This window comes from Zootermopsis nevadensis, unplaced genomic scaffold (genome assembly GCF_977971745.1).
Source record: "Zootermopsis nevadensis isolate Lab colony 2312 unplaced genomic scaffold, Znev_1.0 Znev_ptg000046l, whole genome shotgun sequence".
NCBI lineage: Eukaryota > Metazoa > Arthropoda > Insecta > Blattodea > Termopsidae > Zootermopsis > Zootermopsis nevadensis.
This window is the reverse complement of record NW_028259178.1, coordinates 1,021,269-1,038,058: the sequence shown is the minus strand read 5'-3', so window position 1 is coordinate 1,038,058 and position 16,790 is coordinate 1,021,269. Positions and strand designations below refer to the sequence as shown.

The following is a 16,790-nucleotide window of genomic DNA, read 5'->3' as shown; positions in this document are numbered from 1 at the left end:
CTGAAAAGGGCCGTTTTTTTCACTGCAAGCTAGTCTATTTGGAACTGGTATACTTAGTGACTGCCTTCGTCCCCTCACTCACCGCATGCTTAGCCAGTTCACCTGGTAGCAACAGTCGAACAGCAGTCTGTATCTCACGACTTGTGATCGTAGATCTCTTATTATAATGAGCCAACCTGGAAGCCTCAGCAGCAATTCGCTCGAAAATATCATTCACGAAACTATTCATGATGCTCATTGCCTTGGAGCTGATACCGGTGTCTGGGTGAACCTGTTTCAACACCTTGTAGATGTAGATGGCGTAACTTTCTTTCCTCTTGCGCTTCTTCTTTTTGTCAGTTTTCGATATATTCTTCTGGGCCTTACCGGCCTTCTTAGCAGCTTTACCAGATGTCTTCGGTGGCATGATGAAACCAACAACCAACTGCAGAGCAGATATGCAAATTTTTGGAAAAGTGGTCATTATTAAGTGCGTAGGGTTCAAGGCTACTGTTACAGTTCCGCACCAATGAAAACAAGACTTGTCACGTGTTTGTAAGTTGCTTTCGGTGATTGGGTAGGGTAAATTTCCTCACAGTCCTACAAAATGGAGCGGTTTTTCGCAAAAGTTTTATTAGAACACGAGTTACTGCTATTCTACGCAATGTCTGGTCGCGGTAAAGGTGGTAAAGTTAAAGGCAAGTCCAAGTCTCGGTCTAGTCGAGCGGGACTGCAGTTTCCGGTGGGCCGTATCCACAGGCTACTCCGCAAAGGAAATTACGCTGAGCGTGTTGGTGCCGGTGCTCCTGTGTACTTGGCTGCTGTGATGGAATATTTGGCTGCGGAAGTTCTTGAATTGGCTGGCAATGCAGCACGTGACAATAAGAAAACTAGGATTATTCCTAGACATCTGCAATTGGCGATCCGAAATGACGAAGAGCTGAATAAACTGTTGTCTGGTGTTACAATTGCTCAAGGTGGTGTGCTGCCTAACATTCAGGCTGTGTTGCTACCAAAGAAGACTGAGAAGAAAGCTTAGAATATCTGATTTTAAAACGGCCCTTTTAAGGGCCCCACAAAGGTCTGAGGAGTTACTTTGTCACACGTTATGTAATTTGATTCAGCGAATCGCGCTTTTCTTTGCGTTGAATTTTGAGGATAATGTTAATGTCACTTTTTGACATTCATCTTTCTTTTTCTAAATGGTTGCATGTGGAAATGGAAAAAAATTAATGTTTGATATCTGTCATACGCCGAGGATTTTTAAGGTACCATTTGGCTACACGGGAGACTGGCATCGCAACTTGTCGCCACAAAGTGTTTGGCGACAAAGCGAAAAACCATGATAAAGTAATTGTTTTGTTGAAGCATACGTGCACATATTCTGTGAAAAATGAGTATAAAAATTGCTTCTAAAAAGGTTACTCGAAGGGGAAGATGTGTTGGGAAAGAAACAAAGAAAACCTATTAGTTCAATGTTCAAAACCAGACGTGAAGAAGGATCTTTGTTAATAAAGAATCATTATTAGAAAAATATATTTTCAGGAGTTATTTCAGATTGAATCATAAGCAGTTTGGTTACGTACTGAGTTTAATACAAAAAACATACAAACAAAAGGGGATATAACCACAAGAAAAACTGTCACTCACGTTACGGTAAGTTTCTTATATTGTATTATTGCTAATTATGTCAAATATCATAATTGTCTTCATTCTGTGTAGTACACTGTGTCTGGACCGTTAAGTTGGTTGGGGGGTCGAGGCAGTACTTGTAGGAGAATATGCTGATACCTCAGATATAGTTTGGTTGGACATCCCACTTGTCACTGATGTTGCTTCTTGCATGTCCATGTGAATCACTTCATATTTAGTTAAAATGTTATATATGTCGTTCTTAGCCTGTATTTTCAAACGTGGGTGTAGTTTCCTTAACACAGCCTTTACGTGGTTCCCAAATGAAGCAATATCGTCTTCAGTTTCTGTAGCAGTGTTGGCACTTAACTGTTGCATTGCAATTTGCCGGCTTTCGTCCCGTTTTACGAGATAATCAAGAATTTCATCATGACTGTTGTTGCATTTTTTTCGTCGTGGAGGCGGTGGTTTAGAGGACTGCGATGCTTCATTTGGACAATCTTCGCTGTTTTCATTCTGAGTCTCAAACTGTGCGTTTGCCGGTGAATTTGAAGTTGACGGGACTGCTGAATCTGAATCAACATTAGACGCAGTAGGTCTTTCTGTTGAAACCAGTTCTAAGAATTGTAGTCTCTTGAAAAAAACCCACTTAGAATTTTTTGGTGGTGCAGTTGATCCTGTTGACATTTTCCTTTTGCGTTTAAATCGATTGTATGAATCCCGTATATACTTCCAGCGTTTTTTACAGTCTCCATCTGAAATGAGAAAATACGCCCATTTACTGGTACGTGCATGCGTGTGCGTGAGAGTGTGTGTTGTTTGTATACGATATCACTTATTGAGTGACAATTTTTTCCCTTTCTTTCTTTCTTTCTTTTCAGATTTATGGCGACTGGCGAAAGTTACGCTTCACTATCGTTTGCGTACCGTATATCAGCGTGCCATATTTCAACAATCGTGAAGGAGGTTCTTAGGTGTTTAAGAAACAATTTGGTACCTCAACTCATGCCTAAACCTACGCAACGAGAGTTTCAACGCATTTCAAACGAACTTTGGATAAAATGGAATTTTCTGAACACCGTTGGAGCCAAGGATAGAAAAAATATTCGGTTAAGAGCACCTCCAAACAGCGGCTCAATATTTTTCAAACTACAAAACATTCTTTTCTATTGTTCTTTTAGCCATTGTGGATGCTAATTACAAGTTTATTGCGGTGGACGTCGGTGCGTATGGCAAAGGTGATAGTGCAATTTTAAAGAAATCTACAATGGGACAGAAAATTATTGGAAATAACTTTAATTTTCCGGCAACTAATACAAAGCTGAACCATTTTTTACTTGGAGACGAAGCATTTGGCCTCGACACGTATCTGATGAAGCCCTATACAAAGAAAGTTGCAAAGAAAGACGTAACTAAAGAGACATTCAATTATCGCCTTTGTCGTGCCAGAAGGGTATCAGAAAATGCATTTGGGTTGCTTTGCCAAGTATTTAGTGTGTTTTATACACATATAAATATTTTGCCGGAGACATGTGATAATTTGATATTAGTCACCTGTTCTTTACATAACCTGTTACGCGATGGATTCCTAGAAAAATCTGGAAAAAACTTTCTATCACTTCAGTAATGGCGTGGAAACAAAGCTAACACCAAACATGCACTCTTTATCTCGAGCAGGAGGCTATGCAAATAGAGCAGGATTCGAGATAAGAGAAGAGTTGATAAAATATTTCATGTCAGACGCTGGGGCAGTTTCTTGGCAAGTAGATCGCATAAACAGAAGAAACTAACTAACCAATAATCCATTCATTGCATGATGTGTTTAAGTCAAGAAGAAATTATATTGTATTATTGAATGATATATGCATTGTAAAAATGTAAACAACTAACCACTTTTGTTTAACTTCTCAGCTATAGCCTTCCAGACGTTATCACGAATATTCCCATCCTTGTATGACTCAACCTCAGGATCGAACAGTAGTCGGTTTTCTGCTACTAATTCTACCAATTGCTCATCTTGGTCACCAGTAAATTTAATTTCTGCCATTATTTTACTCAACAACACACGTGCTGCCTGAGCCCGTCGCGAGACACTACTGGTCCGAGAGCGGTCTCCTGTGCTGTCTCTGTCGCCTGTCTTTGTCTCGCGTCTTAATTGTACTTCATACGATTGTACAGAGACCAACCAACCAATCAAAAAAGCCAACAATGGGCGGAGTCCTGCGCAAGCGCAAGACATTGTCCCTTGCTAGGTAACACCATTCCTGCGTACGAAGCGCATTGCTGGAAGTGGTACACGGTCTTAAACTAAAAAACGGGAATTTGCTAACGCTATTGAATTATGCCCTGGCATTCGCCTTACAACTGAGGAAAAGCACGGAAAACCTCAGTCAGGGTAGCCATGTGGTCTGACCACTCGTTGCTCCGTCTTTTGGGGACGGCCTCGGCTGGCCTGCTGAACATCAGTCCCCGTCGGTTGCCCTTGGGTGACCTCTGACAACCCTCGTTCGGCACGAGTGCCTCCCGAGTTGCCGGACTAAGAGTTTCCCCACACCAGCTAGCCTCGAGTCAAATCTCTCAGTCAGTGCTCTGATGTGGTCGGTAAAGAGCAGGATCCACAAATCCTCGTGTATCGTGTCCGATATTATGGGGCTGTAGATTGCAATCTACAGCCGCATAATATCGGACGTACAACGCATCACTTACAACCCGATATAAACATCCAAGCATTAAAAGGAAGAAAACCAAACAGTCAAACGTATCAATATACGCGGAGCAGGATGTACAACAGCTTTTAAAACAGTTTTTAAATTGATTGACCTGATGATGGTGTAATACACCGAAACATGTCGTCAAATGTGAAATGTATCAAGATCTAATTCTAAAAAATGTTGTAATTTTATGTAATTTTAAGTAAATTTTAACAACATTTTAAGTTTGTGTATAGACGGTGAATGAATTATTATAGTGTATTTCTGTTTGTACTAAATGAATATTTGTAAATTGCATGGTGTGGCGAAATTAAAGACTAGCCTACCTTCGTATTGCCACGCGGTCTTCTAACCTTCGTAGTCGTGAATCGGTTGTTATTCACCCACTCCCGATGACACTGTTGGTGAATCTGTCGATGACAGAATCAAGACCCGGTATCAACTCGAGTTTGTCGTTTACTGTCTCCTAATAAAATTGACTTCTTGGACATTTAGTTTTCTTCGAATAATTTATTCATGTTCACGTCAGAGCAAATACGGTATTCGCAGATGTGGGAAACGCCCATAATATGCACAATATTGATCATACTGCCAACATTACTTGATAAGAACATCCGAAAATTTCTGCTCTGCATGTCACACCTCTTTTGGAAATATCACTAACGGCAACTTAAATTTCAAACAATTCCGATGTTAAAAATACACTGGTCCCAATATAATGCCTTCATGTAATCACGTTAAGTACAAAACTCGCCTGTATAGGTACGAATGACCTGCAATCCAGCAAAATTCATACCAATGTGCCTGCTAACCTACAATACTTCATGTATCCAGTAAAACATTCCAAAAATTATAGAAATGTTGCTAGTAAACGGAAGATGCGCCGATAGCAAGCAAAACGAAAATTGAAAAGCAAACAAAGAAATGTAAGGTATGACTAAATAGTGGAATATCCATACTCCCAGATAAAATGGGGCCCTGAAAAGGGCCGTTTTTCTATTTATCAGAAACCGTTCAATTAACCGCCGAAACCATACAGAGTACGACCTTGTCTCTTCAATGCATACACCACATCCATTGCCGTAACAGTCTTCCTCTTAGCATGCTCCGTGTAGGTAACAGCATCACGAATAACGTTCTCCAGAAACACTTTCAACACGCCTCTGGTTTCTTCATAGATGAGACCGGAAATACGCTTAACACCACCACGTCGAGCCAACCGCCTAATAGCGGGTTTCGTAATCCCCTGGATGTTATCACGAAGAACTTTGCGATGTCTCTTCGCTCCTCCTTTGCCAAGACCTTTACCTCCCTTACCACGACCAGTCATTGTTCTTCGAGAATATAGGACGCAATACCAGAAAATTTCCGAAATTTCTCTTCTTATGCTACTCGTCTAGATCAACTGTCCAATCACAGAATAGAATTCTCAGTGGGCGTGTACAAATGGGTCTTTTGTTCCAACTGTCCAATCGAATTATAGTATTCCAGGGTGGGCGGATCCAAGTGCCATCATCGTAAGAATAAAATGAACGCGAAAATCGCTTGGCACTTACTTTTCCCCGGAGTTGTTAGAGATAATGGCACGTACCAAGCAAACTGCTCGCAAGTCGACCGGAGGCAAGGCGCCAAGGAAACAACTAGCTACTAAGGCAGCTAGGAAGAGTGCTCCTGCTACGGGCGGTGTGAAGAAGCCTCACCGTTACAGACCCGGCACTGTTGCTCTACGAGAGATCCGCCGTTATCAAAAAAGCACAGAGCTGCTTATTCGCAAGTTGCCTTTTCAGCGGCTTGTACGCGAAATCGCCCAAGATTTTAAGACGGATCTTCGCTTCCAGAGTTCAGCTGTGATGGCGCTCCAAGAGGCTAGTGAAGCATACTTGGTGGGTCTGTTTGAGGACACTAACCTATGTGCCATTCACGCTAAGCGTGTGACTATTATGCCGAAGGATATTCAACTTGCTAGACGTATCAGAGGCGAACGAGCTTAGGTATACTACATATAAAACGGCCCTTTTGAGGGCCACACTTTCTCTCGAATGGGTTTGGTATGTTCTCCTTTTGTCTATGATTATTATCTTTGGACATTTCTATATCTATTATGCCTTCCAACGATTTCAGGTATTCCCTTTACATGTTTAAATATTTATTTAGACTTATTTGCTGATGGAATGTTGAAGGCTATTTTCTCCTATCATTCCTACTTTTCACCCAGACTGATTTCCTAACAAGCTGACTAAAATTCTTTGATGCATGTTACATGCCCCATCCATCTCATCAACCTGGTCATTGCATAAATGCACCATTTTTGTCAGCTACTGAATGTTCATTGGGATAGTGATCTTTGATAAACTTACATTCATCTGAGCCATTAGTAGCTCGGCCTAGTTCCTCTGAGAAAGACACTTATTAAAAAGCTGAAAATGTAAAAATGGCTACTTAATCAAATTCCAGTAGGTCTCCTACAAGCTAGAGGTAGTCTTGAGACCCATAAATTTATTAATTATATTCTAAATATGGAAAAACTGTCAGAGCACTGGAAGAAATCTATATCTAAGAGGGGTAATAGAAATTGCTATAGTAATTATTCACAAACATCACTACACAAAATTTTACCCAACATTCTTTGTTAACCCCACCATTCCGATAAAATTATAGGGAATCATCAGTGTGGATTTTGGCATAATCCATCACACACTGACAGGATACTTTGCACTCATCAGATATTTGAGTATATATAGGAATACAATTAACAGTATATCAGATATGGAGTTCAAGGAAGCCTATGATATGGTTCGGTTAGGGCAAAGTATTATTCAACATTCTTAATGAATTTGGTATTCCCACAAAAACTAGTTAACTGATTAACATGTATTTCATTGGAACCTAGCAAAGTCTGAAAAGGTCTGATGCATTTTCTACTCACAATGGTCTTAAACATGGAGATTTATCACCGCAGCTGCATTTAAAATTTTCTTTAGAATACGTCATTAGGAAAGAACAAAAAGAGGCACATTAGCTTCTGGTCTGTGCTCATGATAATGATAATAAAAACAGAATACTATTACACATTAGTAAGGAGAGGTACTACTACAGGTGTAGAAGTAAACATGAAAACTAATCACGTCTCATCGTCAGACAGTGAGATAAAATCATAATATAAAGGTATCTACTTGAAATTGTGACAAACTTCAAATATTCGGTGTAAAACTTTGTCACTCACATTAGAGGAATGATAACGTGTGAAATGTTTAAGAAGAGAATATCTGAACTTTTTGCAGGATAAAGAAACAGGTGGCTGGAAATAACTGAATAAGGAACCCTATATTCTGATGATAGGTATTCATTGAATTTAATGAGTTTCCATTTTTACCGTGAACTTTAGAGCCAAGGTAAAAGCACTCAATACATGTTAAGCACATCTGTGCTTTAGATTTTAAGCTATCTGTCCATGTGATCTGGCACATTTTCATAACCACACATTTAATCCAAAATCTTCATACAGCATCAAACTAACTTCTTTTCTAAGGTGCTTTCCTTTGATTCCCACAAATGATTACAACTTTTGCATGAACCATAATTTTTTTTGTATTCCAATCAATTGTCCTGTTACACTTCATAATAACTTATCTCTATTATCAGATTTAAAGATATTAACAGTATACTCATTATACATTCAAGAAACCATTTTATATGCAAACAAAATGTGTGTCTGCACTGTAAACAAACAAGTACATATAACACAAGAAATAATAATGACTATCATAAATATGTACATAAGTTAGAACTTTATAATAGCAAACCGTCAGTAGTAGGTTGTTTCTTCTATAACAAACTGCCTACTTTAATAAAACAAATAAGAAATAACAATCAGTTTAAGAAGGAATTGAAGGACTTTCTTATTAAGGGGTGTTACTATTCACTACAAGACTGTCTTAATGAAGAATTTTCGAATATTGGCTACTAATAATCTAATGTGTATAATGCTATATCTCCAATGGGATTATATTGTATTTTGATAATGTATAATATAGATTGACATATCCTATATCAATGTATTTTTGATCTACAGAAAAATAAAGTATTATTATCATTATTATTATCACGCTGAACACTACAGGAGACAAAACTCTTCCCTGCACAAACCCCCTACTTGTTCAATAACTCAGAATTCTTACCACCTATGACAGCTGTTCTCACGTTTTTCATAAATGTTCTTAGGTGTCTCTAAGAGTCCTTTGGAAATAGCTGCTTTGCGTAATGGTTTACAAATTTCACATCTGCTTATAGTATGAACACAAGGCTTGGGCACTCTACTGTCAAAGGAGTATGCTGCACTATAATCAAGGAAATTACTCAAGGCAATAGGAAAGAGAAAATCGAAGCTCCTTGGGCACATATTGAGACATGACAACTTCCTCCAAAACATTTTACAAGGTAAGGTGTTGGGGAAAAAATCGAGGTGACAACCAAGAAAGTCCCACCTTAAGAACACGATCAGTGAGATGGGATGTGCTTCATACGCTGGCATAAAGATGATCGCAGAGGACCGAAGGATGTGGCTGCAGCGACAAGGCCTGGCCTTTAGGAAATGATATTTTATGGAACTTAGGTTGAAGGTAATGGGTTTGACTGGCTGAAAATACACTTCAATATCAGTTTTGTTGCAATAGTGATGAAAATTCAGAAACAGTAACAATAGAGAAAATTTACCAAATAGCTGAAAAATACCAGTTGCTTACTTAAATCCTTAGTATTCATTGTCACATTTTAGGATTTGGGCTTGTTATTGTACATCTAATTTCCACAAATTGCATTATGATACATGGATAAGATAAGACAGAATGGCATTTTTAACATTTCAATTAATTATATTTGATGCTTGCAACTTTTGGAACAGTCTGCATGAAAGTTATAAGCCAGTAGCACGGAGATCCACCTGATAACGGACTGTAAACAAACATGTCGTGACGTACCTGAATTTCATAAGTATCTGATGAAGTATTGAGTCTCGCCTAATTCCTTTAGTTGTTCATCAAATGCCGTCCATAATTGATCTTCATCTGCACTGTCGTTGTGCTTTTCATGCGATACGGCATACAATTCTTCGTGTTTCCTACCTCATTCTATCAGTTTTTCACCAATTGTACAATTCAATGCGAATGTTAAGACACACAAGCGGAAATTCAATCAGAAGCGAAAGTTTCATTTTCGGCTATTTAGAGACGTTCAGTGTCAGAAATTATATTTTCAATTATTCTGCTAATGCACTTCATGCGTCTCTAAACTTATTTGTTAATCACAGTACCCCTAAACTGCCAAGCAAACTTACAAGCGACCACAGAAGTAGCAAGAGTAATCTTTGCCCTATGATCGACGGTAGTACCAATCTCATAACATATTTGTTTGTATGAGTATAGAGGTTATTGTAATGAATGATAGTAGTTCGGAGTTTATTTTTGCATTTGAATGCCTCATAGCTGCATGAAGTAGGCTGTTTATTTTACACAAATGATTTAGGTTCTAAGTAAGAGTATTTACAGCTTTCAAAGTGGTGTAATGGCCCAGATATTGTCGAAATTTTGGGGTAGATGACATCAGGCCAGCCCTAAACCTCTGGAACATGTATTAGCTAGCTAGTTAGAGGCATACATACAAATTCGTGTTTATTTTATACAGCATGGCGTGTTTTCTTAGTAATAGACGTGACACATCAGTAACGATACCAAATGTAGAGAAAAATGACAATGTTGTTGTTTACATGATCAAGGTGAGAGTGGGCGTTATATCATGGACAGTGCTCCATCGATACAGTGATTTTCTTGTTCTTCATGAGAAACTTGTCTCAGATCATGGGGTAGTAAAGGATATTTTACCACCAAAGAAAGTGATTGGAAATCGGGATCCAGCTTTTATCGAGAAAAGAAGAGGATCCCTAGAAGCATATCTGGCATCAGTTGTCAATTTCCTTCAGCGTGCGATGCCAAGAGAATTAGCATTATTTCTGGACTTCCATCTTTATGATATTCAGTTTCTACTACAAAACCTTGCCATGAATTTTTTTATAGCTGGGGATTCCTTGTTGCAGATGTCCAAGAGTTACTCATTCACTCCTTTTCAGGTACATTGGATTTATATTTTGTGACCACCACATGCATTAGACTAGCTCTAAAGTATTTTCCAATAAAATGTGGCTTGTAATGTTTAAGTTTTTGAAGGCCTGGCTTCAATGCAACTTCTGACTTTGGCTGTCAGATACTGATTTTCTTTTATTTATATGTCATATCATGATACACATGAGATGAGATAATTCAGTTCATATGGGTTAGATAATCGAGGTTTGATTTCTGGCAGGGACAAGAATTTTTCTCCTTGCTCCCAGTACTGGATTGATTCTGAGGCCTATCCAACCTCCTAGTCAATTGGTATGGGCTGTGGATTCTGGTTGGTACTTGTCATAAATGCACTGAAAATACAAAGATTGTTTTACAAAGAAACAGTTGAGTGATGACACATAATATTTTGGCCAGGAAGTCAGAGGAGGAGAGTCCACTGCAAAACTGAGCTGAATCATAAAACAACAAACAAACTGATGTAGAAGCACCTAAACTGAGCCAGCCTTACCAAAATACAGTTTTCTAATGTAAACAAACCAAATTTGACATGAATCTTTGAGGACAGTATGAAATAAAACTGACAAGGTAGCCGTGACATGTGACTGAACTTTACCTTAGCCCACCTGAGCTCCAAGATGAACAGCATGAAGGAAGAATGAGAGGAGAAGTATGTAATGTAGTTCGAAGAGGGGCATTGGCATGGTAGGAGGCAAATCTGCAAACAACCTGAATTTATTAAGAACACTGCAGTGGTAGTTCCCATATTTGTATTACCCCATGGTTTAGTAATAACTTACTTCCATGTAGACCGACTTTTTGGAAAAATGCAGAAACTTTCTCGGTAAGATTTTAGGTTCTCAATGTGGCAAGTGTGAACGTGGCTATCTTCTGGGTTGTAGCGCCATGTAGTATGGCAGAATACCCATGTTTCAGAGGTCCTTGATTCATCACTCTGATGATGGAGGCAGCAAGTACCTCTAAAATGTTGGTAAACTTCTACCAGACTACACGGAAGCTACAACCCAGAAGACTTTCTGAATTACGAGTTCAGGTATGAAATATAAGTAATGTGTACTCGGTTCAAAAATTTGTGGAAGTATATTTTTGCTTGATGTTTATAGTGTATGAAAATTAATTGTATATGGGTAATGTTTGTTTTGTTTTTTTCATTTCCAGCTCCATGCTGTCAGTGAAAGACTGAAGCAGCCGTGTCCTCCACTTGAAATTCTGGATTACAGACATGATTTTAGCCATGTATTGGATTTCTGTTGTCAACTCACAGATCTCACAATTGAAGGTAGTAATGTCCCCGTTGGTACCAGCAACATTATACCAAATAATCTTCTATTTGAACTGTCTGCTTTCAAAACAGTACGGAGATTGAACCTGGTCAGTTTTCCAGTTTGCAACATCTTCAGTATTGGTACGTTGCGCTGTACTGTGAACTCGCTGAACGTTCACAACGCTGCGCTCAAGGAAATCACGCAAGTTCTGTTATGTGACGACTTGCACAAAAATGTGATTCATACAGGAGAGTCTCACTCGTGGAAGAAGATTGTTGAAGCGGACTTCAGTCACAATGGAATTGAAACTATTGACGAAGGTGTGAAACTGATGCCAAGTATTGAATATTTAACGCTAAGTAACAATAAAATAGGTGCCTTGAGTAATTTGACATCATTACCCCATTTGTCACATCTCAGCCTTTCAGCAAATTGCTTCGCTGAAGCGAACGACTTCCACACGAAGCTCGGAAATATTCGTCACATTGATCTTTCTTTAAATAGCATTAGTTCATTGCAAGGATTCTCCAAACTCTACTCTCTGGAAGGTCTTGATCTGACATCAAATCTGGTATCTGATCTCTCAGAAATAAAGCATGTAAGTGGCTTGCCGTGCCTAGAAAATTTAATCCTGACGGGCAACCCGGTTGCTACAGCTGTTGATTACAGAGTACGAGCTCTTGAAAACTTTGGAGGAAGGGCAGCTGAAATTTGTCTGGATAATGAGAAGCCGACGCAGAAAGAGCTGGATACCGTTGCGGTCCTGCAAGCGATACGAATCGTGAAAGAAGGCAGAACACCTACTTTCGGTCCTGAAGCCCCGTCTTTTCCATAAAGTAAATATCCAATGTTTATTAAATATTATTGTTAACAGATATGTATTTTATAATGGTTGGTTTTAAATATTATGGTTAAAACATATGTTATAAATATAAGTTTATTATATTTGCTTACCTTTATATAAATGTTAAATACTGCTGCGTCTGATTTGATGTTAAAAGCTCACACTGAATAATACAAGCGGCATGTTGTGTACACTGCCACGTGCTGACAGCGTTTGCATTTAAAGACAAAATAAGCGCAGAATCTACATTATGTACCAGTGTAAGATTCCATGGTATGTTAATGACAGTGAAATATTTTTTTGAAGGAACAACCCCTTATCTCCACATAATTAACATACTGAAGTATTTTTAGAAGGTAATTATTTACGGAGCTATGAACTTACGGTATTTAACAACAAAGTGGCACATTATTTATTATCAGTGGTCATTACAGTGATGTGTATTGAAATAAACTGATTGTAAACATTAGTATAAAACGTAATTAGCCAAAGATTGTACATTTTTTGCATGTGATATTCTTGCCTTTACGACGACGTCTATTTCCACGTTGAACATGCTCTTAAATATTTATAAATCAGATGTTGCACTGTCCAAATGTGAAGGTAAAGAACAAATTCTAATACTCAGAATAAGTTTCCTAAGAAAGTATTTAAGGTTATGTGGATATTGTATCTAAAGTTATATATGAACTCTTGTTATTTAACCAAGCTTATATGAAAGTTTGAGATTTATAATTAGGTTATTCTTGTAAGTTCTCAGTTTAATGATGTCATATTTACAAAATGTACTGTAATTAAATGAGAGATTACATGATTAGTGGATTGAAAATTACAAGTGTAGCAGTGGCATTATGTACTTGTGTTCAGGAGGCACCCTGTATAGAAAACTTGGCTATCCTAATTTCATTATTTCCCTTAGTTTTTCCAGTTGAATGCCAGGATATAATGAACTTTGGGCTTCATAAAAGGTGGGAAATTTTCTGTCTAACTGAGCAACTGTTGTTACCTTCTCAAGACCCACTCTGCTGCATGCAGTTAGTGGCTAGACAGCCTACCAGAGTGACGAGTAACGGATCCAGAATGGCTGTAAAATCGTATGACATAAAACTACCTGTCTTTTGTAGATTGAGAGTCAGAACTGTTTTATGGGCATAGCAAATTATGAAACACCTTCATTCTGGGGATGTAATTGCATTTATTTTGCTACTGAGAGTTTATAGCACACTAGCAAAATGACCTCAGTGTTAGTTTGGGGAAACTGCACTCCTCAGATAATTTGCAGTACAAACTAGAATTCTATATTCACTATACAGCAGCAAACTGAGGAGTGTACGTAGATGTTCCTACATTAATTATAATCTATAAAGACAAAATAATATATCTGAAAGAGATTCTTTATTTCCTATCTTTTAATGATTATTATTATTATTTATTATTGACTGCAAATGGGTTTTTACCCGGTGGCAGTGGTCGTACAATAAGACACAACAAAAACAATAAGACACAAAAAACATAAGACACAACAAAAACAATAAGACACAAAAAACATAAGACACAACAAAACAATAAGACACAAAAAAACATAAGACACAACAAAAACAATAAGACACAAAAAAACATAAGACAACAAAAACAATAAGACACAAAAAAACATAAGACACAACAAAAACAATAAGACACAAAAAAACATAAGACACAACAAAACATAAGACACTCAAAAAACAACAACTGACACACAATACAAAAACACACATCCACTAATTAATCACAATACTTAGAGTAGAATATAAAGTCCGCCCTCAGTACATGAAAATTTTATCCCAAACAACTACAGCCCTTCATCACTTGGAGACTAAGACACTTCACTTCCCTTATCACCATCTCATCCCCACTTAATAACCCCTTGCTTGTAACTACTTTTCTGACCCTCCTTCTAAGGGTGCCTAATTTATAGGGGAAAGATTCTAGCACGCCTTGAGGTAATTGGTTGATGATGCACAACATAATAAAATATTAACATTATTCTTGAGAACGCAAATATAACATCCCTTTCTTGTTTTCTAGGGAGAGCCATGTTGTATTTCTTCTTAATGATAAGCCAACACAGTTTGTTTATAAACATTTGTTCTTTTTCCTGTGGGCGTCAGTATATGCAAGCCTTTTGCAGAAACAAGTCAAGTCTAACCATAGTCTAACAGGAAACTAAGCATTCAAATTGGCAGTCATAAGGAATTGGTAATACTCCGGAAACAAAGTTTCTCCTTTTGCATACCTGTAAAAACGATGGCTTCTCTTATATTCTTGAGGTTTTAGTCGTTATTTCGTCACCTGTAGCATTTTTCGCGACTGATTCTTTTGTAACATATAAAGTACATTTTGTTACTACCTCATAGCATCCAGAATTCCCTCCTCTGTATATCTTACCATTAATAAGATTCAATGTATCCCATTAATGTTAACTCAATTTAAGTAATTATTTCTGTGATAAATTAATATGCGAATGTTGTAAATGGAACTGATGGCTGCTAATTCAGCACTGTTTAGAAATCCCAATGTGTTTTAATATAATCAACAAGTTACTCTTAAGTCAACGTTGATGTTCATTTACCTCTAGATGATAAAAAAACGCAGTGGAACAAACGGTCTCTGTCGTAAATAAATATTACTTGAGAAGAATCCATTTTTATCTTCTGGCACGATATTATTTATGAATCTGAAATATATGATGGAAATTCACTCACACATGTTCCAGTGTGGTGCAGTTTTGATATCATAAGCCTGTGAGAATGGGCCATGGCTTAGTTGAGCTAATCCACTTTACACAAACTGCCTTAATTATTATAAAATAACAATTACATTTACTCTTCCCATAACGTCCTCACTGAAAGAAAATCTGCGTCTTACCTACGTTCTTGTATCATCAATAATTACCGATGAATGGAACCCAGGAGACAGTGACCTTTGTTCCTGTAACCTCATTGCTGAATGAGTTTGTTTTGCCTCTGGTGGCATCCTTGAAGCGAGCTTAGTTTCCAACTTCCAGGAACCATACTCACTATGACTCACACCCTGAATCCTTTTTTCAAGTGTTGACATTTCTGAAACCTTTTCCTGGTTTCAACACAAAAGTAGGCCAAATCCTTAGCAAAGTGGTACATTCCTTCTCAAACTATAGGTGAATTGCACAAACAACTTCAGTTTCATAAACGTATCACTTGCAAAACTGTAAATCTGGGAATTTGTTATTTGAAGATTTTTGTTGCGGGGAGGTTCTGATTTCAGAGTGAGCTGAATGATACAGACACAACTATTCTGAATTTTATAAATATATAATCATATTTGTAATAATGTATTTACATTTATTCAACATTTTTGTGAACTGTACATTATTTTATTTCAGCCATAAATGCAACTGAATCTTGATTTTTTAAAAAGGTGATATAATTTAAGGGGGAATGATGATGCTCGCACCATTTAAAATAACATTTTAGATCTCATGATCAGTAGTTACAGTTAAAGTAATATAACCTGAAGTTCTGAGCACATTAAAGCAAAGTGACTAGCAAATTATGTCATTACATAACGCTATACATACTGGTGCTCAAACTTCCTTCATTACTTACTTTAATGCTTCAAGTCTTCACAGATTTTGAGCTATATTTCACACACGTCGATGGTAAAAAGTTTATGGAAAACTCAATGTACTATTAACATTTATAAGTTACTATAAAAATCCCATTTCTGCAAATACTAATAAAATGGTACCCAAACACAAGTACCATAATGAAAAGGGTGTACTTGTGTCTAGAGACCAAGCTTGTCTCGTAAACCTCGTCCACCTAGAAGCATCGCTGATGGATCTTCCAACATTTCTCGAACAACTCCTAAGAATTCAGAGGCTATTTCTTCATCTACTGCTCGACCGTCATATGACAATGTGATTTTCATCTTTGTAACAGGGTTTCTCTCTTCATCTGTAAACAAAATAATACAACATTAGAGAAAAACCTCTTGGACAGCTCAATGTCTGATCAAAGTCAGGAACATTCTCCAAACGATCATACTTTAAAATACTAATAATTTCAAACTTGGTTAGTCTAAAATTCAAAGGCATTTTTTATTCCTGTTGGGAGTTAACTTAATTCTTAACTATAAAGCCACATAAAAGAGAGGACACATGGCAATTACTAATTGAAGATAGAAAACATTTCTTCTACGAGGCGCG

The 16,790-nt window shown here is 37.6% G+C and overlaps 7 protein-coding genes and 1 long non-coding RNA gene across 10 annotated transcripts in view; 3 read left to right on the top strand and 5 right to left on the bottom strand.

The window, feature by feature from the left end:
- LOC110840311 (histone H2B) lies at nucleotides 1–447 on the bottom strand. Its single transcript, XM_022085253.2, has one exon. It carries the CDS (start codon nucleotides 404–406, stop codon nucleotides 35–37), a length of 372 nt encoding a protein of 123 aa, XP_021940945.2. The 5' UTR covers nucleotides 407–447; the 3' UTR covers nucleotides 1–34.
- Nucleotides 448–602: 155 nt separating this feature from the next.
- LOC110840310 (histone H2A) lies at nucleotides 603–1,047 on the top strand. Its single transcript, XM_022085252.2, has one exon. The coding sequence runs from the start codon at nucleotides 644–646 to the stop codon at nucleotides 1,016–1,018; it is 375 nt and encodes a 124-aa protein (XP_021940944.1). The 5' UTR covers nucleotides 603–643; the 3' UTR covers nucleotides 1,019–1,047.
- Nucleotides 1,048–1,552: 505 nt separating this feature from the next.
- On the bottom strand, nucleotides 1,553–4,561 carry LOC110840306 (uncharacterized). Its single transcript, XM_087360756.1, has 2 exons — nucleotides 3,502–4,561; nucleotides 1,553–2,366 (listed from the first exon to the last, which is right to left on the bottom strand). The coding sequence occupies exons 1-2, from the start codon at nucleotides 3,848–3,850 to the stop codon at nucleotides 1,720–1,722; spliced, it is 996 nt and encodes a 331-aa protein (XP_087216882.1). The 5' UTR covers nucleotides 3,851–4,561; the 3' UTR covers nucleotides 1,553–1,719.
- Nucleotides 4,562–5,299: 738 nt separating this feature from the next.
- LOC110840309 (histone H4) lies at nucleotides 5,300–5,695 on the bottom strand. The gene has a single exon (XM_022085251.2). The coding sequence runs from the start codon at nucleotides 5,650–5,652 to the stop codon at nucleotides 5,341–5,343; it is 312 nt and encodes a 103-aa protein (XP_021940943.1). The 5' UTR covers nucleotides 5,653–5,695; the 3' UTR covers nucleotides 5,300–5,340.
- A 167-nt stretch (nucleotides 5,696–5,862) lies between these two features.
- On the top strand, nucleotides 5,863–6,343 carry LOC110840307 (histone H3). The gene has a single exon (XM_022085250.2). The coding sequence runs from the start codon at nucleotides 5,903–5,905 to the stop codon at nucleotides 6,311–6,313; it is 411 nt and encodes a 136-aa protein (XP_021940942.1). The 5' UTR covers nucleotides 5,863–5,902; the 3' UTR covers nucleotides 6,314–6,343.
- Nucleotides 6,344–7,649: 1,306 nt separating this feature from the next.
- LOC147871576 (uncharacterized) lies at nucleotides 7,650–9,684 on the bottom strand. The gene is made up of 2 exons (XR_015538671.1): nucleotides 9,299–9,684; nucleotides 7,650–8,958 (listed from the first exon to the last, which is right to left on the bottom strand). It is a non-coding gene; the product is annotated as an uncharacterized LOC147871576 (long non-coding RNA).
- A 47-nt stretch (nucleotides 9,685–9,731) lies between these two features.
- On the top strand, nucleotides 9,732–13,405 carry LOC110840335 (nischarin). The gene is made up of 2 exons (XM_022085289.2): nucleotides 9,732–10,443; nucleotides 11,615–13,405. Exons 1-2 carry the CDS (start codon nucleotides 10,003–10,005, stop codon nucleotides 12,554–12,556), a joined length of 1,383 nt encoding a protein of 460 aa, XP_021940981.2. The 5' UTR covers nucleotides 9,732–10,002; the 3' UTR covers nucleotides 12,557–13,405.
- A 2,498-nt stretch (nucleotides 13,406–15,903) lies between these two features.
- The window catches only part of LOC110840336 (uncharacterized), a 139,662-nt gene continuing 138,775 nt past the window's right edge, over nucleotides 15,904–16,790 (bottom strand). For all 3 annotated transcript variants that reach the window (XM_087360753.1, XM_087360754.1, XM_087360752.1), the window contains one exon: nucleotides 15,904–16,539. In XM_087360753.1, coding sequence (XP_087216879.1) covers nucleotides 16,370–16,539 — 170 coding nt within the window. In that variant the 3' untranslated portion in view covers nucleotides 15,904–16,369. The remainder of the gene's footprint in view (nucleotides 16,540–16,790) is intronic.